This window comes from Staurois parvus, unplaced genomic scaffold (assembly GCF_062004578.1).
Source record: "Staurois parvus isolate SC_StPar_1 unplaced genomic scaffold, SC_StPar_1.0 ptg001252l, whole genome shotgun sequence".
NCBI lineage: Eukaryota > Metazoa > Chordata > Amphibia > Anura > Ranidae > Staurois > Staurois parvus.
The window spans coordinates 1,954,766-1,982,072 of NW_028319048.1; the positions used below are offsets into that span (position 1 = coordinate 1,954,766).

General features: G+C 42.8%; 1 protein-coding gene across 1 annotated transcript; it reads left to right on the plus strand.

Moving 5' to 3' along the window:
* Positions 1–547: 547 nt before the first annotated feature.
* On the plus strand, positions 548–16,181 carry LOC149437868 (uncharacterized). Its single transcript, XM_089660551.1, has 4 exons — positions 548–954; positions 4,209–4,335; positions 6,412–6,485; positions 15,808–16,181. The coding sequence occupies exons 1-4, from the start codon at positions 648–650 to the stop codon at positions 16,179–16,181; spliced, it is 882 nt and encodes a 293-aa protein (XP_089516677.1). The 5' UTR covers positions 548–647.
* The last annotated feature ends 11,126 nt before the right edge of the window (positions 16,182–27,307 follow it).

The following is a 27,307-nucleotide window of genomic DNA, read 5'->3' on the forward strand; positions in this document are numbered from 1 at the left end:
TGTTTCTGCTTGGAGTCTTCTGTTTCTGGGTATTTTGTTGCTGACTGCAGGGGATCTATTTTACTGTGTTTCTTAGTAAATTACATACAAAATGATACTTCTGTATTCTCTAAAAAAAGTGGTACTGGGGGGGGAGGGGGTTAGGGGTGGAACCAAGGAACAGTGCTTGGAGGTGGGTGAGGGGTGGGGACAAGGGGGACTTGGAAAGGGAGAGTTCCTGCACCTATTTTCTGAGAAAAAGAGCCCTGGTTCTGGTGATACCTGTTACTTCTTTCAATTTGGAGTGATTTCCTCCCACTTCCTGTTGTGGCTATGGGACAGGAAGTGAAGAGAAATCTCCCCAATAGGACACAGATAGAAAAAAACAAACAGACAGAAACAAACAAACATAAAACCCTCCCTAACGCTTTCCAAAAATGAAAATAATAAATACAAGTTTTTCCTATAGTTGTGTGTAAGATACAAGGGCAGGACCCGGTTTCAGTTTGTGGCATGTTGTTATACCTGTGTGCAAGGAATGTAATCTGTATCAGAAACATTTCAGCACACTCCCATCACCTTTGTACACAGCAAAAGTGGAAGCATATTTTTACATTTACCAGAAACAGAATATCGCAGAAACAAGACACTGGGCAATCTCTCCAGCAATGTGCGCCGCAGACAACAAGGAATTCATCCGTGATTTTCATCTTCCAGGAGGTTTCTCAGAGCACCAGACATACACCAGGGTGCTCCTGCAGCTGTTTGGTTATACCGGTCATGGCAAATCGGCTTTTGTCAACTCCTGCATCTATACCCTTGGAGAAGAAGAATTCTGGACCCATGCCACAACTGGATCAACTGAAACCGTTATCAGAAACATGTATGAACTTACTGATACCATCGCAATCGTGGACAACAGAGGATTCAGAACAAAGGACGGATTTCAGGAAGCGGTGGCTTATGCACAACTAGGTAATCTATAAAATATTTTCTTTGTCAACCTATTATGCTTGGGAGGAAAGTTCATACAATGGCAATGAAATGTCTCATAAAATATTTTTATATTGAATTCAGCTGCCCCAAATCTAATGAATTTGTTGCCATTTTTCACTTTTGAATAGAAAGTTGCAAAGACTGGAAAAATGTTGCCACAAACCTCTGACAATGAAGGAGGTCCTTTATGTCATATGTCAGCATTTTTGGTTGGTAGCATGGTGTGTAAGAGAAAAAAAAAAAAAGACCGATGGACTATAACATAGACTATAATCCTATAAAGAAAACAGCAACAGATGGTGTCATGGTGAGGGAGATTCACTAAAGCAAATGTTCAATTATCAATTATTAACCACCACATTGCCATGCTATAGCCGAAAGATGACTACAGTTCTGAGTCTGGGACGGTGTCTATAGACGTCCTCCTAGAAGGCGCCTCATAGGCCAAATTGCTCATCTTGCTGCCTCTTCCTTCTCGAGGTTTCTCTACATCAGAAGTCTCCAAACTTTCAAAACAAATATTCAGTTTACTTTATGGGGGTTCGGACTGTGGCCAGTGGGAGTAGAAAATGCTCCGCCATCACAATGTCATAGGCTTTGTGGCAGCCCTTGTCTCCATCCCCTACCCACCTTTGAGCACTGTCCCTTGGTCCCACCTCTCAGTACAGTCCTTTTAGAGAATACAGAACCAAATATAATTTTGTGGTGCTGGGTAAGTTGTATGGAACGTGTTAATGATAACAAAAAAAGCAGTAGAATAGACCCCCTGCAGTCAGCAACAATAGATCACCTCCAAGAAAAAATAGACCCCCTCACAACAATATACCTCCCCCAGCAATAATAGACCCTTGCCAGAGACAATAGATCTCCTAGCAGCCAGCATCAGTAGATCCCTCCCAGCAACATAACACCCCCTCCAGCAGCAATAGTTCTCCCACAAGCCACAATAGAGCCCCCGTCAACAACCATAGACCCCCATCAACAATAGATCCTCCAAGTGACAATTGATCCTCTACAAGCCAGCATCAATAGATACTCCAACACACCCCAGTAGCCGTAGCCATAACATACATTTAGTGATTGAGGTGCTGGAACTGCATTCCCCTACATTCCCACCAAAAAAAGCCCTGCTTGGTGGTCAGTGGGAGGAATTGTGCCGCATCATTACTTTCAGTGGGAAGAATAGTACCCTATAATTAGTGTCAGTGGAAGGAATAGTACCCCATGATTGGTGTCAGTGGGAGAATTAATTCCCCATTTCTGAATAAGTATAAATCAGCACACATATATATATATAAAATCCTCAGAAATCCCTTAAAGTCATATCAATATCCTTCTCCTGAAGTACTAATAAAACATATATTCATTGACTTAAACCCAAAAACCCACAATTATAGTGAAAAAATCAAGACCCAAAGAGATTACCCAAAAATATCAAATATATATAAAAGAACAACAATAATAAAATAAAGTCCCAATATGCAAAGTGTCCAAATAATGTGTCCAAACAAAGATCAATTTCTTGATAGGAAGACGCTTCCTACTCCACTGAAGAAGATGCAAATCAATCACAGGTGCTCTTCAAATACCTCAAAAAGCAAAATCTCAACATAGTATATTACCTTTTAAATCCCAGAACTAAAGTGCCACACGTGTATCATGCAAAAAAAAAAACACTCCAGTGTCACAGCACTCATGTGAAAAAGAAAAAAAAAAAAATTAATAAATATCACTGCAAACTATATATAAAGTGCATAATTACCCTAAAACAAACAGATTCCAGCTTGTAATCAACCACATATGTACAGAGTGTCCTTAGATTGGTGTCCTCTTGTTCCTCAGGACCTCACAAACAGACCAGGAATCAGTATGTGAATTATAATCATATATAAAATTTATTGTAGCCACTTACATATAAAAACGATAAGATTAGCAAAACAGCATCCAACTCCTCATGCCCAGTATACGATCCCCTTTCCGTGTGTAGAGGGTCTCCCGATCACCAGGTAATTCCCCCTTGCTACTCCTATCCAGCACTATCACTTTGTAGCTCTGGGGGACACCTGAAGTGCACCGTTACTCTCCAGACTTCCAACACACAGGGATTCCAGAATCCAAAATGGCTGCCGCAGCACTTCCGGGAACGTCACGTGCCCTGGACGCGTTTCGTCTCTTCCGGACAAAGCCATTTTGGATTCTGGAATCCCTGTGTGTTGGAGGTCTGGAGAGTAACGGTGCACTTCAGGTGTCCCCCAGAGCTACAAAGTGATAGTGCTGGATAGGAGTAGCAAGGGGGAATTACCTGGTGATCGGGAGACCCTCTACACACGGAAAGGGGATCGTATACTGGGCATGAGGAGTTGGATGCTGTCTTGCTGATCTTATCGTTTTTATATGTAAGTGGCTACAATAAATTTTATATAGGATTATAATTCACATACTGATTCCTGGTCTGTTTGTGAGATCCTGAGGAACAAGAGGATACTAATCTAAGGACACTCTGTACATATGTGGTTGATTACAAGCTGGAATCTGTTTGTTTTAGGGTAATTATGCACTTTATATATAGTTTGCAGTGATATTTATAATTTTTTTTTTTTTTTCTCTTTTTCACATGAGTGCTGTGACACTGGAGTGTTTTTTTTTTGCATGATACACGTGTGGCACTTTAGTTCTGGGATTTAAAAGGTAATATACTATGTTGAGATTTTGTTTTTTGAGGTATTTGAAGAGCACCTGTGATTGATTTGCATCTTCTTCAGTGGAGTAGGAAGCGTCTTCCTATCAAGAAATTGATCTTTGTTTGGACACATTATTTGGACACTTTGCATATTGGGACTTTATTTTATTATTGTTGTTCTTTTATATATATTTGATATTTTTGGGTAATCTCTTTGGGTCTTGATTTTTTCACTATAATTGTGAATTTCCCATTTCTGATGTCAGTGGGAGTAATAGTCCCCTAAGGGCCAGATAAAGGCAAGAAAAAGGCCACATCTGGCCCACAGGCCGCAATTTGGAGACCCCTGCTCTAAGTTATTACCACCTTCTCCTTTCTCCATACTTCATGTCCTTAAAATGACAAGTACTGTAAGTGAGAAAACTGACTCTGCAAAGTGGTCATGCTCTAATCTTTAGTAAATTGGCCCCGATGTGTGACGTTATGGTGGACACCAGTCATGTAGCTCCTATAACTCTGGTATCTTTTTATGTCTGTCTGTTGTCACTCGCAGGTCATTTTCTCCCCTTGGATGAGGAAGTGGTGCTGACTAAGGACTTTGATCAAATAATGTCCCAGGTGGAGGATTCTGACCTAACACCAAACTACACCGATTTTATTGTCCCCATATTTATTTACAGGTATGGATCTATAGAAAGCTTTGCATACATTGTTATGACAAAAAATAATATTTGATGTATGTTTTGTTCTACTTTGCATGACTGTAATTGGCTATAAAGTATAACCACTTGTGGGCCGTCCCATGTACTGTTACTGCGGCAGGCCAGCCGCTCTGCGCTGGGAACATACATGTATGAGAGCCAACATTTCCGTGTATGGGGAGAGCATGCGGGCGCAATGCCCATCTGTGCTGTCATTCGGTATAGAACAAGTTGGTCAGCAGGTTCCAGCCAATGATTTATGACCGGGACCTGCTGATCAGCTTAGCGAATCACAGTACAGAGCCCTGTGTTTACTAAAAACAAAGAGCTCCGTACATAGAGCACCAATGTGCCTGTTTCACACATCACGCACATTACACATTGGTAGGCACACAATTAACCCTTTGATTGCCCCTAGATGTTAACCCCTTCTCAGCCAGTGTCTTTAGTACAATGACAGTATACAGCATTATCACTGAAAACTGTATCAGTATCACTGGCGATGTCAGTGTCAGTCAGTTCTCACCCCAGTGTCAATTAGGGGTTTATTTACTAAAACTGGAGAGTTCAAAATCAGGATCATTTCTGCATAGAAACCAAAACATTGGACACATAAATTGGTTGAATGTCTTAATCAAGAAATATTACAGAATTCAGATTGCAGTCATAATTTATACATGCCTAATGAAATATTACACACTTTTAAGAGACGTGTTCTACAGGACACCTCTGACTCACACAATTTGAGGTGGGGGGTTATGTTAGCCCAGGGGTGTCACATTCAGGTTCATTGCAGGTTGCATCAATATTATGATTGCCCTCAAAAGGCCAGTTGTATCTATAAGACTAGAAGTCCAGTGCACACCTCCCCCCCCCATCCTGTACATCAGATGTCAAAACCCTCCTCACCATCAGAAGTCAAGTGTTCCCCACCAGGGATGGATCCAGCCTGTCCGATCTGGGAGTGTAATACAAATGTCAGGAGGGCAGAAACTGGGAGGTCAGCAGGGCAGAGCACAGGGGTCAGCAGAGCTGAGGATAGATTACAGCAGAGTTGAGGGCAGGGGGTCAGCAGAATGGAGGGCAGGGGGTCACAACTGGCAGGGCAGATGACTGGGGTCACTGCAGGCAGGGCGGAGGACAGGAGTTACAACTGGCAGGGCGGAGGACAGGGATCACAACTGGCAGGGCAGAGGACAGGGGGACACAACTAGCAGGGCAGAGGGCAGAGAGCAGGAGTCCCAACTGGCAGGGTGGAGGACAGGGGTCCCAACTGGCAGGGTGGAGGACAGGGGCCACTGCTGACAGGGCAGAGGACAGGGGTCACAACTGGCAGGGTGGAGGACAGGGGTCACAACTTGACAAGCAGAGGACAGGGGTCATAACTAGCAGGGCAGAGGACAGGGGTCACTGCTGGCAGAGCTGAGGACAGGGGCTCACTGCTGGCGGGGCAGAGGACAGGGGGTCACTGCTGGCGGGGCAGAGGACAGGGGGTCACTGCTGGCGGGGCAGAGGACAGGGGGTCACTGCTGACAGGGCAGAGGACAGGGGTCACTGCTGACAGGGCACTCAGCAGAGCTACTTCTTCCATCCCTGCACTGCACACAGCCTGAGCACAGTCAGCAGAATTCCTCCTCCCCACAGATAGCTTTGGCTTTGTTGGACCCAACTAAAAACTTGGGGGGGGGGGCAAAGCACACTCCAGAACCCCCCTAGTCCTGGTCATATTTCCCACCCTTCCTTATATCACAGTGCACTCCCTACCTTGTTCTGCAGCCAGGAAGAAGAGCAGAGGGGGCTGGAGATCTGGGTGTGGAGCTGGGAAGCAGACTCAGAACTGTAGCCATTTCATGTGGGACTGTCCTGCAGCAGTTTGTGTCCCATCCTCTACCCACAAGTCCATATTCAGAGGTCTGTCTTTCTCAGCTAGTCTTCCCAATCATTTATAGACATACAAGATGTCAGGAGGTGAATCAACTTTCCTATCTAAAAAAAAATTAAATATCTTTGAAGAAAGTTGATATATAAGGACACTAAACTTTGTTTTTCTTCTAGTGCGAGGCACAAACTTCCACAGGAGCAACTTGGTGAACTGCACAGTTTTTTCATGAACTGCAGAGATATGACAGGTAACTTCACTTCTCAGATGTTACAGCTGTGTACAAATTGACCAGTGGCAGGATAGTCTTGTATCAGGGAAAACAGAGGCAGCCTCAGTGAACTGTTGGGCAGTTTCCATCCACCAGTCAATGTGGACCTCTGAACACTTGATGAATACACATTTTACTGCTAAGACTACCTGAAGAACATCTTTGTTGACTTAAGGGATTCAAAAAAGAATAGAGTGAGGTGACTCTTCTATCAGCCAAGATGATTGTAAAAGAAAAAAAAAATTAATTAATAGCTCACTTACCATGACTGAAAGTATATACACAGGTCTTGTCAAGGGGGTGTTCCTCAAGGTTGTCCTAAAGAAATGTATCCCTCACACCTTCACCTCCCCTTCCATAAGTTCTTGAATCACATTGTGGTGGTACCTATGATGGAGGAAGAGTCCTAGGACGCTATGACCATTATTCAAGGTCATTGAACAACAAGGTGTGAATTTGTTTGGAACCCATGCAAGCTCTCTGTCAGAATGGAGAGGGCACAAGTGGTTAAGGGTTCCACTTGCTATGAACCAAAACAGCACATTTTTAAGTAGCAATAAAAAAAAACTAAATCCGGGGCACTCACTCATGTCACTCTTCTTTATGTAACTCTTCTTTATTTAAAGGAGAAATATCTCCCCCCCCAAAAAAAAAATATATTACAGTACATACAGTTTTTGTTTTTTTTATTTAAATATTTATTAATTTTTCATAGAGATAACAATACACTTTCATCTTTTTCATAATAAATACACAATTCCTTCTTATCCTTTATTTTTCCCTTCTTAAAACATTACCCCCTTCCCCCTCCCCCCCAAAAACCCCCCCACTCTTCGTTCTTCCCTGCTTTCTGTCTAAAGCAAGCGTATCCTACCCCTCTTCTCTTCTCATTTCTATTGCTTCATATATAATCGTTTGAAGTACAAAATCTTCCCATTTCTCCCATCTCCTATTATATATCTCCATCTTACCTTCTTGGATATAGTATAATTTCTCCATCTTACTAATCTGATTTACTCTCTCTACCCAATCCTTTTCTCTCGGAACCTCTAAACTATGCCAGAATCTAGGTATCAACCCCTTTGCTGCATTCACATAGTACCATATACCCGAATCCTTGTATTTATTCACTGGTATATCTGTCTTATGTAACAAACACACTTCTGGATCTAATCCTATCTTTATCCCTGAGATTTTCTCTATTAAGTTGACCATTTTCTCCCAAAAACTTTGAATCCTTGGGCACTCCCACCAAATATGAAACCACGTACCAATCCCTCCACACCCACGCCAGCACTCTTGTGTTCTCTCTATACCCATTTTATGTTCTACCTTTGGTGTGATGTGCCATCTTACCAAACTTTTATAATTTACCTCCACTTCTCTCATGCTGATATTTTCATGTGTGAGTCTATATATTTTCCTCTGTTTATCCTCATCTATCTCTGTCCCCAAGTCCTTTTCCCATTTTTCTATATACATTGGTTTTACCTCCGTGACTAATTCAGTGAGAATTTTATATATTTTTGCCGTGCCCCGTTTCCCCTCTCCCCATGATTCCAACAACTTCTCAAATAAGTTCCAATCCATTCTCCCTCTCATAGGTTTCGGAAGACTCTCAACAAAGTGTTTTAATTGGTGATATTTCCACTCATCAATCTTAATAAAAAGTTCCCCTCCACCTTTCTTTAAATCTTTTAATGTTTTCAATTTCTGTCCATCCATAATATCCCTTAATTGAATGTCTTCCTTTTTAATCCATTTTCCCATAATCCCCTCTATACCTGGTGGAAAATATTCCATATTTCTTAGTGACATTAATTGTGAATTAAAATCCCACTTCATACGTTTATGTAAATTATCCCAAACCTTTAAAACATTCAGTGTATACACACTCGTGGTATTTTTTAAACCTCTATATTGTATTGGTGCCCATATGCTTCTACTCAGGTCAACTCCACTCAGTTCGTTCTCTATCTTAACCACTTCCCGACCGGCCGTTGTATATAAACGGCCGGACGGTGGCAGTACAGGGTCGGGTGGCCGTTTATGAACGGCCTCCCCGCACCCTGCTTGTGCGCGCTCCCCGGGAGCGCGCAGCACCACGATCCGGTGCCCGCTGTGTCCTCCGGACACAGTGAATCACCGATCGTCGGACGGGACCTCTGTACGAGGTCCCGATCATGTGATCACTGATTGGCCAATCAGTGATCACATGCAAAGTAGTAAGCAAGATGTCACTTGTGACATCATTGCTTACTATGTGTGAAATCTGTGAATGATCACAGAGGTCACATGGTACAAGGCTATTCACAACAGCCTTGTAACATGTGACAAGCTGTGACCAATCACAGCTCACTCAGTATTTCTCAATGAGTGCAGGAATGCACACAGAGAGAAAGAGAAATGATTGCTTTTACATCCTATATGGGTATAAAAGCAATCAGTAAAAAAAAAAAAAAAAATCTTCATCACCCCCCACAAGTAGTACAGTGTCACCATGGTGACACTGTACTGCTAGGGTGACAGTATGTAAAAAAATAAAAAATAAATAAAAAATAATAATATAAAAAAATAAAATAAAAATGTAAAAATTATAATTTTTGGTTATAAACTAATTTGTTTTTTTTTGTTTTTTTGCTAAAAAGATAACGGAATACATTTTGGCAAAGATGTATGATGAAATATTATTTATTTGCAAAATTTTATAAAAAAAAAACACTTTTGTTCAAAATATTTGGACTTTTTCATTACATAGCAAAAAAAAATAAAAAATCCCAGCGGTGAATAAATACCACCAAAATAAGGCTTTATCTGTCTCAAAAAAATGGTAAAAAATTAATTTGGGTACAGTGTTGCATGACTGCGCAATTGTCATTCAAAGTGTGATAGCGCTGAAAGCTGAAAATTGCCCTGGTCAGGAAGGAGGTAAAAGTGTCCGGACAGGAAGTGGTTAACCCACCTTTTCCCCCTTATATTGTGTGTCCAGTCATAAATTCTTGTTAAAACTACAGCATTATAGTATCTCCTAAAATCTGGCACTCCCAATCCCCCTCTCTCTTTACCTCTACTCATCAGGTCATAGGATATTCTAGGTTTTTTATTTTTCCATATAAATTTTGTTATCATCTTTTTAATTTCTTTAAAAAAGACCTCTGAGAGACTTATTGGGATCATCTGAAATTTATACAAGACTTTGGGTACAATTATCATTTTTATCAGATTTATTCGTCCTAACCAAGAGGGAATTTCTCTTCCCATTATCTTCAGTTCCTCTTTGATCTCATTTAGAAGAGCAATATAATTTAATTTATACAATTTTGTATATGAAGCAGTAAGTTTAACCCCTAAATATTTTATCTCTGTATCTCTCCATATAAAAGGGAATTCTCTTTGTATCTTTTCTTTCTCACCATTTGGAAGATTTACTTTTAAGATCTCAGTTTTTGTCGGGTTGATTTTTAAGTTTGATATTTCCCCATACTCTTTTAAACTTCTTATTAAATTCGGGAGTGTTATCCTAGGATTTCCCACATAAAACAACAGGTCGTCTGCAAAAGCTGCCACTTTATGTTCAGTTTCCCCTATTTGTATTCCCTTTATATCTACATTCTTCCTAATTGTTTCCAACAAGGGTTCCAATGATAATACATACAACAATGGGGACAGTGGGCATCCCTGTCTTGTCCTGTTTGACATCCCAATGGGCTCAGACTTTTCACCATTTACCAAAATAACCGCGGATGGCATTTTATACAACTTTCCTATCCACTCCCTCATTCTACCACCTACTCCCATGATCTCTAGGGTATTCATCATAAAGCTCCAGTTTACTCTATCAAAAGCTTTTTCGGCATCGATCGAGAGCACCACTGCCGGGGTTTTCCCTTTTTTAGCTTTCTGGATCAGCAACAAAGTTCTGATTCCGTTGTCTCTACCCTCTCTCCCTGATACAAAACCAACCTGATCTCCCTGGATCCATTCCTGCATCAAGTCTTTCATCCTATTTGCTAAGACCCTTGCATATAACTTTGTATCTATATTTAGGAGTGCAATTGGCCTATAACTAGAGCATTGAGTAGCGTCCTTCCCTTCCTTATGTATAAGTGTTATATGGGCTTGTAGGGATTCCTGTCTAATCTCCATTTCTCCACCCAGGGCATTCATATACTCCTTCAATTTAGGTATTAACAGTTCACTATATTTTTTTATAATACCTCACGGTATATCCATCTGGGCCAGGGCATTTCCCCACCTTAGTATCTTTCAACGCTATCTTTATTTCCTCCTGTGTAATTTCCAACTCCAGGGATTTCAATAGATCTTCATCTATCTTTGGTAGTCCTGCATTTTTTAAATATGCCCTTCTTTTTTCTCTGTTTTCATTTTCACTATTATTTGCTAAATTCTGGGAATTAATATTATACAGCTTGCTATAATATTCCTTGAATACCTTCCCAATCTCTTTAGTAGAGTGAGCCATTTCTCCCTTGGGATTTCTTATTTTTTCTATATAATTTCTATTTTTCTTTTTTCTCAGGGTTCTCATTAAGTGTTTTCCTGGTCGATCTCCCCATCTATACCTCTCCACTGCTACTTTATTGAGTACTCTCCTCCTTTCTTCTTCCATTAATATCTCCAACTCCTTCTTCTTTCCTAATACCTTCTGCCTTATCTCACTTGTTATTCTATTTTTATGGATCTGTTCCAGGTCGTATATTTATTTTAAGAGCCCTGTCAGTTTCTTACTCCTTTCCTTTTTCTTTTTTGCCCCTAGCGCGATCAATATACCCCTAATATATACCTTATGGGATTCCCAGACAGTGGCCACTGATACATCCCCTGTTTCATTCTCTTGAAAGTATCTTTCCATCTCTTTTCTGATCTGCTGATCGATCTCTTGATCTAATAAAAGGACCTCATTTAACCTCCATCCTACCCCCCTTGTCAACTGCCTCCCCCATCTTACCTTCATTATAACTGGGGCATGGTCTGAGATAGTCATTGTCTCTATTTCTTCTTTAACCACCCTCTCAATAAGTTGATGGTCTACCATTATATAATCCAATCTCGAGTAAGTCTCGTGTGCATTAGAGAAGAAGGTATAGTCTCTTTCCTTTCCATGCGTTATTCTCCATATGTCCACTAGTTGGCCCTCATGTATCTCCTTCTTTAAGGTCTTCATAGACCTACCTCCCTCTCGTTGCACACGAGAAGTTGTATCCATCTGTGGGTCTAAACATAAGTTCAGATCTCCCGCCACTATCAATCTTCCCTTTTTAAAATCCATCAGCTTTCTTAGTATCCCTTTCAGGTATACTTCAGGTCTCTTATTTGGGCAGTATATATTCGCTATTGTACACTCTATTTCCTGCAATCTACCTTTCAAAAACAAAAATCTCCCCTCAGGATCCGTCACTCTATCCTCTACCTCCCACCTTACATTTTTAGCAAACCCAATTGCCACCCCCTTAGCTCTCTTAATTGGGGAGTCTGCATAAAACCATGTTGGATAGTTTCTAGTGATTAATTTAATATTTGACTTAATCTCAAAATGCGTCTCCTGTAAAAAAACTACCGAAGCTTCTCTATGTTGCAACTCCTTAAATAGCTTAAATCTCTTCCCAGGACTGTTCAACCCCTTTACATTGTAGGTTATAAACTTTATATCTTCCATATGTCTTGTATACATCTCCTCACTATGCAGAGTATTTTTAAAAATTTCCCCCTATACCATCCTTCTCCCCCTCCCTCACCATATCCCTCCCCTTTCCCCTCCCCCCTCCCCAACCTCCTCCCCCTCCTAGGCCTCCTTTGCCTATGGATCATGTTCCACCTTTGATCCCTCTATAAGGGTTCGACTCCAACTATGACCGCTCACCTTCCCCCCCTCCTCCCCAATGTCTCCTTATCTATTGTCTCTCTATTTCCTCTTTTAACCAACTGCCATCTACCAGTGTCCAACTCTCCCTCTTCCACTTCCCAACCCGGTATCACTTGTCTCTGCAGTCCAAGTTTATCACAGAAGTCTTCTAAATCTTCCGGAAATTTTAAGATAGCTGTAATTCCATCCCTCCACCCAATTAAACTTGTATCACGGCCCCATCTGTATTTCACATTATGTTTTTTCATCACTTCTAATAGGGGTTTCAGTGATCTCTTCCTTCTCAGAGTCTCTGGTGTTAAATCTGCAAAAATTTGAATAATTTTCTCTCCGTATATAATATTTGTTTTTCCTTTAATCTTTTTCCATATCTCTTCTCTATCTCCGTAGTTATGGAATTTAACAATTATATCTCTTGGTTTTTCTATCCCTTTGTCTTGTTGATACTTTCCAATCCTGTATACTCCGTCCAATTTAAACATCTCCTCATCCACTTTATCCATTATGGAGTTCAAAATTTTGCCAATTAGCTCTTTTAAGTCTTTTAAATCTTCCCTCTGTGATAGTTCTGGGACTCCTCTTACTCTGAGATTATTTCTCCTTTCTCTATTTTCTTGTTCTTCCATCTTATAGAGCAATCTCCTTTGTTCTTTTCTATCTTCTAATATCCTTTTTTCTAATTTTGGGATGGTTTGGGTATAATTTTGCACTTTTTCCTCCATTTCTTCCACCCTAGTTAACAATTGTCCCATTTCTTCCCGAATCATCCCCATTTCATGCTTCATTGATTTTTCCAAGCCTTTAAACATCTCCGCCATTTCTTTTTTATTAGGTATTTGCATATCTCTTTCACAATCTCTCAGATCATGGCTTTCCATTAATTGTTGGCTATTATATACCGGGCCCAGGGAGAGTCTCGGGCTATTATCCAGACTTATTTCCAATTCACTTTTTTCATTTATTGCCTGAGATCTTTCTGGGGTAACATTTCCTTGTGACACATACTTCTTGATCGTACCAGTTTGTGAGTTCTTAGGCCCACTCCCTTTGATGTTTTTATCTTTCATTTTATTTTTAAAGCCTTTACTCTTGTTTCTTGCTCTCCTGGACACCTACTCCTCCCGATCTTCAGACCCGCCCTAGGAATCCCCTATCTCTTTTATTTTCAGATTGTATAATTAATGCAACGTCTTACCATAGTCATCTGAAAGTCTAATACGAGGAATCAATGTATATAAGGCTCCACTGTATAGGTCCAATATATAATATAGAATAAGACCTGCAGGAAGGCCCACGGTCCTCACTCACCCTTCACGTTGGGATATCACTCCAGAAGCAGTCCTCTTTTCTCATTATAGGTTCTTAAGGGGATTCCTGTGGGTCTAATATAGCTCAAATCACTTATCTTTCCCATCCGATATGTCCTTATTTTGGAGGTGATGTGCTGGTATATATTAGGTTATAGATTGGGAAAGATATAGAAGTTTAGAGGGTTAGCCTTATTGTAGCAGTGGTGTCAGGCAATAGGAATAGTATGATGCAGGAGTGGTATGGCAGCAGGGAGATTTTGAGGTCTTAGGAAGATAGGGTGGAGATGATGTAATGTGAAAGGAGTGTGTTGGTTTACCTCCGCCACTTCTCCTACTTGTTTGTATATCAGGCAAGCTCTCCCACACCCGGATCTCCCAAGGCTTCTCTGCGGCTGCCCACGTGTCGGTGCCGCACCACTGCCTCGTCCGTCTCAGTATTGTCTCCCTGGCAACCTCACTCCCCCTCCGAAGCCGGATTTCTCCTGGCTCCTGGCTCCTAGGCTATCTGACTGACAGCCCGACCGTCTCCCCGGCAACTCCACTCCTCCTCCACCGGACGTCAGAGGAGAGCCCCGAGGCGTTCCTCTCCCAACTCTCTGCCAGATCTCTCTCTCTCAGGTCTAGGAAGCCGACCGTCTCCAGGGACACGGACACCACGCACCGTCTCCAGTCGGGTGAGTCATCGCTCACCCTCGATGCAGCTGGTCTCTCTATCGGAGACTCCTGGGGAGGATAAACCAGGGAAGGCTAACGGAGAGTGCTTACTGCGCGCTCTCCCATGCCGTCATAGTCAGGCTCCACCCCACCACCCAGTTTTCAAGCTCTCTGTCAGAATGGAGAGGGCACAAGTGGTTAAGGGTTCCACTTGCTATGAACCAAAACAGCACATTTTTAAGTAGCAATAAAAAAAAAACTAAATCCGGGGCACTCACTCATGTCACTCTTCTTTATGTAACTCTTCTTTATTTAAAGGAGAAATATCTCCCCCCCAAAAAAAAAAATATATTACAGTACATACAGTTGTGTTCAAAATAATAGCAGTGTGTTGAAAAAAGTGAATAAAGCTGAAAATCCTTCTAATAGTTTTTATTTCCATCCACACAAATGCATTGGGAAAACGACACATTCTATTCCAAATCAAAACATGAAGAAAAATATATCAAATTTGTGTTGTTAATCCAAAAAATTTGAAGAAAAGTGAATATTAGACGGTTCAAAAAAATAGCAGTGACTGACAGTCACCAGCTCTTTGCTCTGCCCCTCAGCACTCACTGGAACGCTGAGCTGTGGAGGGGGCAAGAAGGGCTGCCTCAGGCTCTCAGCAACTTGCTGCCAGTCCGGGCTGCTGGGTAAATCCCGACAGTAGAGTTGGGATCGATCCAGCGCCTGGACTAGCTGAGTGACATCTGTTGGCTGAAAGTGGGCCACAGTCATGCAGAATGAACTGCACTCCTGTGATCCATAGGAGAAATAGGGCCAAGAAAAGCTTTGCAATTTAAATTGCAATTGACACAACACCTTGACACTCCTCACCATCTGAGGACTGGAAAGCTGCAATATATTACATTTGTGTTCTTGGGTTCACATACACTTTCATTAATTCGATTTGTGATCATATTGTACAGCATTTTCTCCCTCTACATATATTTTGTATAAATACACAAATGGCCAGTAGTAATGCACCTGCCCTTGAATGCAGTAAATCTACGATCAGTGCCAGGGTTGCCATTTTTATAATTTTTTTCATTTAAAAAAAAAAAAAAGAGAGAACAAAGCGTCATACAGAAAAACAAAGAAAGTTCACAACTGAACCTTGATAAACAATATTTAATAAATCTAAAGATACAATTATTCCATAGAGATGCCATTTCGAATGTGACACAGCTCCTGTAATGTGATCTCAGGGTCTGCGCTGAATTATGAGAGTTGTCAGGAGCCATATGCAGGTTCCCATTGATATGGATGTAAAGAAGAACATTTCTTGCTGCACACTGAAAAGGAAAGGCCATTCTTAATATGACCAGAAAAATAAACTTGTTAAAGGTAGTGAACTCTTGGAAGTTTACATTTTCAACTGAACTTTCCTATTTTTTTATTATAATGACAGGGATTCCTCCTATTGTTGTCATTACACACAAGGTTAAGAACGACTACAAAGATTTAGAAGAAAAGTTTAGACGTGTGGGAGCAGAAATGGTGCTGGCCATTGAGAATTACACCCCCACGGACCACAGGAAGTTTCGGGGGTGGTGCAATGATATACAGAAAGTGATCGTGGAAGCTTTGCAAGAAGTAAGATTCCGCCTGACACAGCCAAGGGATCCAATGAAAGAACGTATACAGCGCAAGAAGGTCCTTCTGAAATTTGTATATGAATTTATGGTTGCCGAGACAAAAGCAAAAGCTAAAAAACAGGAGTATGACAGGCTGAAAGCTCTGGCAGATAAAAGATTGTTTAAAAGGTTTCCGTATGATAACTAAAACACTTTTATGGTTCTCGTGTATGAAGACCACTGCATAAAAAAATAAAAAAAGGAAAAGTAGGTGGTGATCAAAGTTATCAAATTGGAGCTTCCCCAATGCTGACATAAAGCTTTGCTAACTGTCTTCCAGAAACAGCTAAATACATAATAAAAGTTACTACTAGTTCCCACCAGTGCTTCTTATGTAGAGCTACCCCCGCAGGGGCTGCTTGTATCTTGCCCAGCCTTTCCCCTAGATCTTCTCCCACAGCCAAGCACACCACATTTCTTATACCAGGTGCACACAACGTTCACTTATTACTCCAATCATCAGTCTGGGGGTTCTAGCTTCTCTGTTGTCTGTATTTCATTTATGGAACTGGGAAAGGGAAGGGATATAATAGGATACTCCGAATCTAACTATGCACAATTGAGGACACTTATCTGTGGGCTTTCCTTAGTGAATCTGTGTAGCCGACTGTACAAACATGGAGCAAAGCACCCCGCCCCCATAGTAAAACACTCCCTACACACAGTTAACCCTTTGATCACCCCTCATGTTAACCCCTTCCTGCCCAGTGCCATTAGTACAGTGTCAGTGCTTTTTTTTAGTACTGATCCCTGTGTTGGTGTCACTGGGGATGTCAGTGGCAGTTAGTTCCCTCCAGTGTCAGAATGTTCACCGCAGTCCCGCTATAAGTCACTGATTGCCACCATTACTAATAAGAAAAAAATCCCAGTATCTTTACCGCTATCTGAAAATGCTATAACATTCACATAAATCAATTCATTTCCACGTATTGTTTTTTTTTTAGCAAAGACATGTCGCAGAATACATTTTAGCATAAATGTATGACAGAATTTGATTTTTTAAAATTTTTTTACTGAACATGTTTAATAGCAAAAAGTTAAAAAAAAGTTTCTCAAAATTTATAGCGAAAAAAAAAACCGCACAGGTGATCAAATACCACCGAAAGAAAGCTCAATTTGTAGGAAAAAAAGAACGTAAATTTAATTTGGGTGCAGCATTGCATGACCGCGCAATTGTCAGTTAAAGTAATGCAGTGCCGTAACACAAAAAATGGATTGGTCAGGAAGGGGGTGGGGGGGGAATCCTCTGGAGGGGGAGGGGTTTAGAAGGAGACCACGCTATACTAAACTAGACTATATACATCCTGGAAACCTACATAAGGGGGCGCTACACTTCCATAGCAAAAAGCCTAGGTATTCCATCATATGACCACTGATATCACAAATACATCCCCATCCTCCTCTGAATAATTGCTACAGAAAAAAAAAAACAGCTAATCTAAATATCCCTTTTATTCACCTAAATCCATGGTCATGTGATGTACTGAGCACTGAGTCTGTTGTCATCAAGATTACAAAATAGTGGGAGGGTCCTAATTCAGGTGGTCTCTCACTGGGTGATGATGATGCTTCCTATTGGCTGTCCAGCAAGGGGGGCTCAAAAGGCTGAGCCGGGCTGCGGCCGGCGTGGATGGAAATGCTGGATTGCTGGCAAAGCCCAGCGGTGGGTGGGAGACTCAAGTAAGTGATCTGATTTGAAAGCCTTAAAAGAAAAAAAAAACAGTTTTAATGGGGGGAGGGTACTGAGGTGGATTGGGTAATGGTCAGAGGGAAGGACTTTAAGGGGTTTCCAGTTGAAGTAATCTTCAGTAATGCTGCCATAACGCTTCCATTTCTTCCCTAAAAATATGGGAGCCTTTCCTCATCTCCCCTAAACATTCTGTTTATGGCAGGGCCAGATCTAGCCAGTATGATATGGGGGTGCAGTAATAAATGTCAGGGGGGCAGAGGGTATGAGGTCTGCAGGGCAGTGTACACAAACAGGAATGAATAGCGGAGTGTACAGGTCAGAGGACGGGGTTAGCAGAGCAGAGGTCAGGAATCAGCAGTTTGGAGGGCAGGGTACCGATGGACTTCTGTACAACCAGCTTCTGGAACATTTCCACCCGATCAGCACCGCCAGTTATAGCCGGCAGCACTGATCAGTACTAAGTGATAAGTATCTCCGATGTCAGAACACAACCTACCATAAGGAAGAATTTCATTACAACCAGCAACCATTGAGACAATGAGCACCTTGGTCAGGTCTGTATACTGTACACCAATGTATAATGTACAGAGTGCAGGGGTAAGGTGTACGTAATATACAAAACAACATATGGAGTGCAACAGTTAGGATGAGTGCCACATTCACATCAGTGTCCCCAGAGTGCTACCACTTTACACCAGAGTCGGTCAGAGTATAGCAGAGTGTCCCCTTACATCAGATTCTGGTGTAGTCCCCTTCTTACATCAGAGTCTGGCAGAGTGTCCCCTTACATCAGATTCTGGTATAGTCACCTTCTTACATCAGAGTCTGGCAGAGTGTCCCCTTATATCAGATTCTGGTATGGTCCCCTTCTTACATCAGAGTCTGGCAGAGTGTCCCCTTACATCAGATTCTGGTATACTCCCCTTCTTAAATCATAGTCTGGCAGTGTTCCCTTACATCAGAATCTGCAGAATTGCCTTTACATCAGATTCTGGCAGAGTCCCCTTCTTACATCAGAGTCTGGCAGAGTGTCCCCTTACATCAGAATCTGGCAGAGTCCCCTTCTTACATCAGATTCTGGCAGAGTCCCCTTCTTACATCAGAGTTTGGAAGAATGATCCCTTTAACCTCCCTGGCGGTATGATTATTTCAGATTTTTGGTGCTGAAAGCGGTACCATTATTTTGCATGGAAATATGTATTTTTTTTATTGTAGGCTGTAATTTTTAGGAAAAACTCACTGAAATCTGTCCGAACAAGAGTCTAGTAAACATCCCGAGTATGATAAAATTTGAAACACAAAATCATAAATTATAATTTAATAAATAATCATAAAAATAATATAAAAATAATAAAAAATTTAATTCAATAATATAATCAAACCAAAAACACTGAAATGTGAAATAGAGCGCCAAGTTCGCACATTGCTGAGCTCAGTCGCAAAAAGTGTCTGATGACGAATTTCCCCACAAATCATTATCACTCAATTCTGCAAATGGTTCTGATTTACTATCGCTGTTCTCTAGCTGATCTAAACCGGTTTTGACCTAAAGGGACACTTTTTGGACGCCATGGACATTTCTCAGTTTCCAGGCAGAAAGAACAGACAAAATGCAGGCAGGGCGCCGGACAAAGCACTCGGGACACAATGTATGTGAAATTGGTTGAGAGAGCAATGTTTTACTATATAAAATGTAAAAAAAAAAAAATGACATTTTTTAAAATTTTTAAATTTCCCGCCGCCGCCGGCGGCGGCGCCCGTACGTCCCGACGTCACAGGGACAGGACACAGAAGCCGGATGCCGGCGTCGGCCGGAGGAGATGGACGGGGACGCTGCAGGGGACACATCGTGGGAGCGCAGGGTAAGGTAAGTGAAGAACACATGCCGGAGCAGTGCTGCAGGGTAAGCCCGAGTGTAGCTCGGGGTTACCGTTTGTGGTACTGAAATGTTACCCCGAGCTACACTCGGGAATACCGCCAAGGAGGTTAAACATACTTTAACCATTGGTGGGCAGGGGCCAGGAAAAGGCTTCCAAAAAAAAATGCCGTCGTTGTCGGCTCTGAAGTGTTAACGCACAGTTCCAGAGCGAGCCAATCAATGACCTGCTGGGCTCAGCCTCCACTTGTGTGGTGGGGTGTGTGGATATAAGCCATGCCTAAAAACTGCCATGATGTCACTGCACAGGTGCACACCCACACCCAGCCCCGCCCCATGCTGATCTGAGGCTGAGCCCAGCAGTTCTGTAATTGGCTGGCTGTGGTACTGTTCATGGACCGCTCAGAGTCCATGGCACGGGGATTTTTATGGGCACTTTTCTCCTGTCTGTGAACATTTATGGACAAGAGAAAAGCATCACAAATCTGTGAGTGAAAACCCCAGCAGTTTAGCCAACTAGGAGATTGCCAGCCATACCCAATAATACTAAAGTTGTTCCTGAGTGCCAACTGGACATGAACAGGGAGTGGGGGAGGGAGAAAGATGGGGAAGAGAAGACAGGGGGGAGGGAGAAAGATGGGGGAGAGAAGCAAGGGGGAGGGAGAAAGATGGGGAAGAGAAGGAATCGATGGAGGGAGAAAGATTCGGGAGAGAATGAGGGAGTTGGGAGAAAGATGGGGGAGAGATGGATGGAGGAGGGAGAAAGAGGGGGGAGAGAAGGAGGGGGATGGAGAAAGATGGGGGAGAGATGGAGGGAGGAGGGAGAAAGATGGGGGAGAGAGGGAGGGAGAAAGATGGGGGAGAGAGGGAGGGAGAAAGATGGGGGAGAAGAGGTGGGGGAGGGAGAAATATTGGGGAGAGAAGGAGGGAGGAGGGAGAAAAATGGGGGACAGATGGAGGGAGGAGGGAGAAAGATGGGGGAGAGAGGGAGGGAGAAAGATGGGGGAGGGGGGAGGGGGGAGGGAGAAAGATGAGGGAGAGAAGGCGGGGGGAGGGAGAAAGATTTGAGAGAGAAGGAGGGCGGAGGGAGAAAGATGGGGGAGAGAAGGTGGGAGGAGGGAGAAAGATGGGGGAGAGAAGGAGGGAGGAGGGAGAAAGATGGGGGAGAGAAGGTGGGAGGAGGGAGAAAGATGGGGGAGAGAAGGAGGGAGAAAGATGGGAGAGAGAGGGAGGGAGAAAGATGGGGGAGAGAAGGTGGGGGAGGGAGAAATATGGGGGAGAGAAGGAGGGAGGAGGGAGAAAGATGGGAGAGAGAAGGAGGGAGAAGGGAGAAAGATGGGGGAGAGAGGGAGGGAGAAAGATGGGGGAGAGAAGGAGGGGGAGGGGGAGGGGGAAAGATGGGGAAGAGAAGGAAAGGATGGAGGGAGAAAGATTTGGGAGAGAATGAGGGGGAGGGGGAGGGAGAAAGATTGGGGAGAGAAGGGAGGGAGATGGGCAGATCTCAGCTCAGTCACCCCAGGCTGGTCTGGTGACTCAGGCAGTCTTCAGTCTTGCAGCCACCATGTAGTTGTCAGTTGTAGAGCTTCAAGTTTCCCGCCCACACATCTTCTCAAGTACAGCACTGGTTGAGAATTGCAGTGTGGGTGGGGCATCCATGAGGAAAGGGGCAGGGCAGACACAAGGAGAGGGGTGGGAGGAGGAGGAAGTGCACATTGATCTCTCCTCTCCCATGCATGCAGAGAAGGGGAGGGGAGTGTGCTGGTTGGGCTCTGTCACAGACACTGGACTTGATAGATGAAGCCAACCGCTGCACACAGCTTCATCTGATGGACATCATCCACAGGTTGCTTGGGTGGGCACAACTGATACCTGAGGGGGGCATCGCCCACCCCAGCACCCCCCTAGACCTGGCCATGGTTTATGGTGCTACTACAATATCTTACTGTCTGCTCTTGTTAGGTTGATCCACCTTTTTATCAGCCATGAGCCAAACTCACTTCCTGTGATATGTGAAAGGTTGTAGAATCTCTGTAATTATAAATAACTGTTCATTAAATGACCTCTCATCCTAACCGCTGCCTACAGCTATTTCCTTTTGTTAAAAACGTATAATGTAAGGTATTGAATCCCATAATATAGGGCGGGTATCCAAATGTATGCTGTCTGCTGTTAGGGGTATAGATGAAATTAGTCATTACTTTTATGGGAAGTTCACATTTTCCTTTGTCTACCCAAATCCGTGCGTACTATTACAAATAATAATCCGTCACCGTGCACATAATTGACACACAGTAAGCTGACTACCAGAATCCACCATGAAAATACTAATAATAATAGTAACAACATCAACAACAACAAAAATAATAATAATAAAATTATTATTATTATTATTCAAAATATATTTAACAACAATATTTTACCAACAAAATTAATATTAGTAAAAATAATATCACAACAGAAACAACAACAATAATAATAATGCAAGCCAAGGACTTTGTTCTATCAGACTTGCTGTCCAGCAAACTCCTAGCCAGTTTAAACATCTTTAGCTATTTCTCTTGTCACAGGCAATGAAAAAACACTCCAGAAAGGAGAATGATTTTTTTTTTACAAAGAACTCTCCATTTTTTATTTTTATTATTTTTTTAATCATAGGTTTTGATTTTTACCTTACTGTGTGCCAATAAACCACTTTTTTTCTTTTTCCACGTTCACAGAATTAGTCAATACACTATTGTACATTGCATGGAGATTTGGACCACATCTTTTGGAGTCCCAGAGAAATTGCAAGCCATTGGTGTGAGATGTAACATTTATAAATACCTGAATGATTGAAGTTAGTATAACGTCACCTCACTCACTAAGCTTAGTAAAAAAATCCTCTCAAAGTGAACATTGGGGGTGATTTACTAAAACTGGAGAGTGGGAGATCTGGTGCAGCTCTGCATAGAAACCAATCAGCTTCCAGGTTTTAATGTCAAAGCTTAAGGCGGAGCTCCAGTCAAACTAAAAACTGTAAAAAACAGCCACTCATCTGTCCCTCGATCCAGCAGTGTCTTCACTTGAGCCGGTTTTACTGGCTGTCCTCGCTTCCTGGTGATGGCATCCCAAGTGTGAGTGTTTTTACATTCAGGAACAAGCAACATAAAGTACATAAAATGTTTTACTAACCAACTATATACAGTAAATTACAGGTGGAAACTAGGGCATACTCCCAATAGTAGCGGGCACAGAGTAATGGCCACACACAGTGCCTACAATGCACAAGTTCTTCCAGCCCGAGGGAGAACAGACGTAGTCGGGATTGTTATAATAAACCGTATCTCACCAGTTACACGAGTTCCGGATGCTTCTGGCCATGCAGTGATGTGGGATTGCTGACAGGTTCACCGGACAGTAGGTGGCAGCATGTGGGGAGCAGCAAGATGGTCGCCTAGCAGTTTCTGGGACCAATGTGGAGTGCAATCAGTTGTAAGTGATGTCACGCTGCCTCCGTTCGTAAGTATGAGTTGTACATAAGTTGAATGTTCGTAACTCCTGGACTACCTGTACTCAGAGTCAATGTCATTTAGCCCTCTGGGTTAGAGCATACTAAGTGTGTCTGATACAACACATACATCCTTCTGAGTCGGAAACAATGGTAAAATATAGCAGCCAGACAGAGAGGAGCTGGATGACTGGGGCAGGTTTTGGCATCCCGGATGGTACTTGGGGACTTATGTGTTTATTGCCCTCCACCACACATCCTGGAGCCCACTGAAGTTCAGGTTGGCCTGGGAACCTAGGCTGTGGGTCTCGGGAGTGGGCCTTTACATATGTGCACATTGTGTGCTGTCAAAGGAGAGACGCAGTAAGCTGATGAAAATGGGACAAGTTCTGCTTTCTTGCCTTGAAATGCTATGTAGTACTGTAAGCATCAAGAAGAATGTGTCCCTGGGTTTGCTGCATAAAGAGCTTTCTTCTCAGAAAATGCAATGGTGTGGAGTGCTATATTAATATGGTTCATGGATACCTAACCTGCCCCTAAGAGGCGACCTCCTAACGTGTGTCCAGAGGGTAGACTGTTTAGTCTTTCAGGTACAAGCCTAACAGTCCTGCAACTGAGAAGTCATATCCCTCTGGAGAGATCTACATGGAGGAAAGAAGCGGCACTTCTTCCAGACTACGTTGTTGAAAGCCCTATCCAACTGGTCCAAGGAGGTTCTTTCATGTCTAAGTCTGTACTAAATAAAGAAAGCACTGTCTATTTGTATATTCTGTCTGTTTAGTTTGTCATGTGACTACCAAAAGCAATGGTATCTGCCGAAACAACAGTATATAGGATTTAACAGACTGAAATCTGATTGTTTGTTGCTAACACAACATGCATCTTCCACAGACTTGAATTCCAGAGACAGTAAACAGTCCTTGAGCTTGTTTTTTTTTTAGATTCTAGTGAAGGGAATTTAACGTGGATGAGATAAGGGGTGTATGGGATGCCGAATGGAACTGCAATTGAGGACAACTTCCTGGAACTATGTACAAGTCTTTTAGACAAACAATCCTCTTCTTGGAGAGCTTAACAGTCTCTCCTGGTGTACCACCCCAGACCCCACATAAACCTCCTCCATCCAGCTGTCTGAAGGAATCCCTGGACATGGGATCCTGTGCCTGCCACTTTGATGTGAAACAGTCCTGGGCAAGGAGATAATCCAGTTTCTCACCAGAGTGCTTCTTTTCCCCTCAACTGGCCCATGGGGTGTAGGATTACTCACCCAGCCCATATGCCTATGAGCTGGTGGGTTGATAACTGCTTCCAGGCCTTCCGCTGGGCCAGCTACTTCCCTGCTGCACAGGTGGTCTTCTGTCTGGGGCCGATGAGGTCTGAGCTTTCCTCCTCTCCAGCACCACTTCCTTGAGGTGAGCTCCTTCCCAACTGGGCTCCCTCCCAGGCTTCTGCACCTCATCCTTCTCACTCCATCTTCCCCCGAACTTTCCTGCTGCTGAGCAGGCTCAGACACTCTTAAGGGCTGTCCTGACCCCATGCCAAGACTCCTGTTTAGTATTGGCCAGGATACCCTGAGAGTGAAGACCATCTCCTCACCCCTGCCCACTGAGCTCTAGAGACTCCTCCAACTTTCTAGGTCAGTCAGAGGTATCAGGGAGCTGCTCTGCAGAGCCTCTCAGCCCTGACCTGAATTTGATCCTGCTAACTATCACACCAGGCCACTACTCAGCCTCTAACAAGAAATTAAACTCTAGTTCTCTAGGAGGGTGCTACAAACATAAGGTCAGTAGGCAAGTTCTGAGGGATCAGGGTAATAAGACCAGGCTGGAGAGGCGGTAATTATGTGCATAAAAAGTCAAAACAAGAATCCAACTGGTTATATGAGTTGGACACCAGAGCTCTTTTTTCAGTGTGCCTCCCACACTGAAATATGTAATGACAAGGGATGGTGGGGTGTGCTGGTGGGGCTATTGTTGCTGGGGGGAATCTATTGTTGTGGGAGGGAGGCTATTGTTTCTAGTTTAATTTTGCTGGTGGGGTATCTTTTGTTGCTGGGGGGTCTTATGTGGCTGGTGGGATCAATTGCTGTTGGGAGGGATCTGTTGTTGAGGGAGGAATCTATTGTTGATGGCTGCTGGAGGGTCTATTGATGCTGGCTGATAGGAGATCCACTGTCGTTGGCTGGCGTCTATTGTTACTGGGGTAGGTCTGTTATTGCTGGGGGAATATTTTGTTGTGAGGGTCTATTGTTGCTATTAAGGATCTATTGTTGCTGGTGAGTCTATTGCTGTTGGCTGCAAGGCATCTATTTTACTGCTTTTCTTGTTATCAATGACAAATTCCATACAGATACTTAGGACCACAAAATTATACTTGGTTCTGTATTCTCTAAACGGAGCTGTAGTGGGAGGTGGATAGGGGGTAGAACCAAAGGACAGTGCTTGGAGGTGGGTGGGGGGGGAGAACCAAGGGACGGTGCATGGAGGTGGATAGGGGGTAGAACCATGGGACGGTGCTTGGAGGTGGGTAGGGGAGGTGAAAACAAGAAGTGACTCAAAAGTGGGGGGTACCTGCACCCATTTTTTGAAAAGAAAACCCTTTAGGCACAATGGTCTCTAAAGGGACTGAATACAGAAAACTGAACTTTTTGCATTAGAATAAATACGAAAGTTTACAGTAACTTGATATACATTTTTATAAATTGTCATAATCATGAAAAATGTGCTATACAAAGCACAAATCCATTCCCAGTTCTAACCTATTAGCCAGAAGCCAAAAGGAATACACACCCTGGTATTCACAAAGCGAACACAAAAATATCAGCACTAGCTATTGAAACCTCTCATATATTAAAGTGATTATATCCAATTCCCTTCACATACAATGTAGTGTAATACTTAAATGAATATAACATATATTATATGATGACATTCAAAGATCTCAATAGTGAAGTCTGTGATCAAAAAATTATCCTTTATATCCACCAAAGTCTTCAACTCCCAGAAAATATTCCACCAGTGTGCTCTGTGGGCTTTGGGAAAAAAATAAAGGCTCCCCAGAATGTACTGACCCCTATAATTGCATTAAGTGGGTCAAACAATGCTTTTTCACCATAGAGTTTGATTAAACAGGTACTCAGGTCATCCCCTTCACAGGGTTTGATTAAACAGGCACTCAGGTCATCCCCTTCACAGGGTTTGATTAAACAGGTACTCAGGTCATCCCCTTCACAGGGTTTGATTAAACAGGTACTCAGGTCGGCCTCTTCTCCAAGATTTATCTGGGTACTCTTTAGGTAGGATTCCCCACATCGCTACTCTCAATTCAACAAATCCATTCTCTTGGCAGATGTAGAAAAATCGGTTTATTATACAAGTTTTATGAGACTTCCCCGCAGGTAAGTGTACATGGTCCAGGATGTCCCAACAGATTTCTCCATGTATATAAAAAGACTAGTCAGGTGCAGAATGAAAAAAATAGTTTCATTTCATTTTGATTTTTATTTAACCAATAGGGGACTGCCCCCAGTACATATACTGTGTCAAGGTGGCCCCTGTGCGCAGGATCACGTATAGAAACGTGATCCTGCATTTCCGTGTAGTGGGTGCACACGGACTGATTGCAGCCCCAGGAGTCAATCACCGGGTCCCAGCGGGTAATTACCCGCCGGAGCCCAGTGATTGCTGGCAAACACTGACAGGGAGGATGGCTGCATTGTTTACAATGCAGCTCTCCTCCCTGTCAGTTTGGGCACACTGCTCGGGATGGCTGATCACAGCTGTTCCGATCAGTGTGCTTACAGTGAAGCACCCCCCTCCCCCCTAGTAAAACACTCCAACACTCCCATCACACAGTTAACCTTTTGATTACTTCTCATTGTTAACCCCTTCCTCCCCAGTACCATTAGTACAGTGTCAGTGCTTTTCTTTAGCACTGATCACTGTATTGGTGTCACTGGGGATGTCAGTGATCCCAAGTCAGTTCCCCCCCCCCCCCCCCCCATTGTCAGAATGTCCACTGCAGTCCCTCCATAAGTCGCTGATTGCCGCTATTATTAGTATTTAAAAAACAAATCCAGTATCTATACCACCATTTGTAGACGCTTTAACCTTCACGTAAACCAACTAATTTATACGTATTGGGGTTAAAGACACAGAGCAGAATACCTTTTTACCTAAATTTATGATGAAATTTGATTTTTTACATTTTTTTACTGGACAT

Excerpts from the sequence above, each read along its gene's own strand:
- LOC149437868 (XM_089660551.1), top strand. The coding sequence starts at position 648 with ATGTGCGCCGCAGACAACAAGGAATTCATCCGTGATTTTCATCTTCCA. Across the intron at positions 955-4,208 it reads GGTGGCTTATGCACAACTAG|GTCATTTTCTCCCCTTGGAT; the intron begins GTAATCTATAAA and ends TGTCACTCGCAG. Across the intron at positions 4,336-6,411 it reads GTCCCCATATTTATTTACAG|TGCGAGGCACAAACTTCCAC; the intron begins GTATGGATCTAT and ends TTTTTCTTCTAG.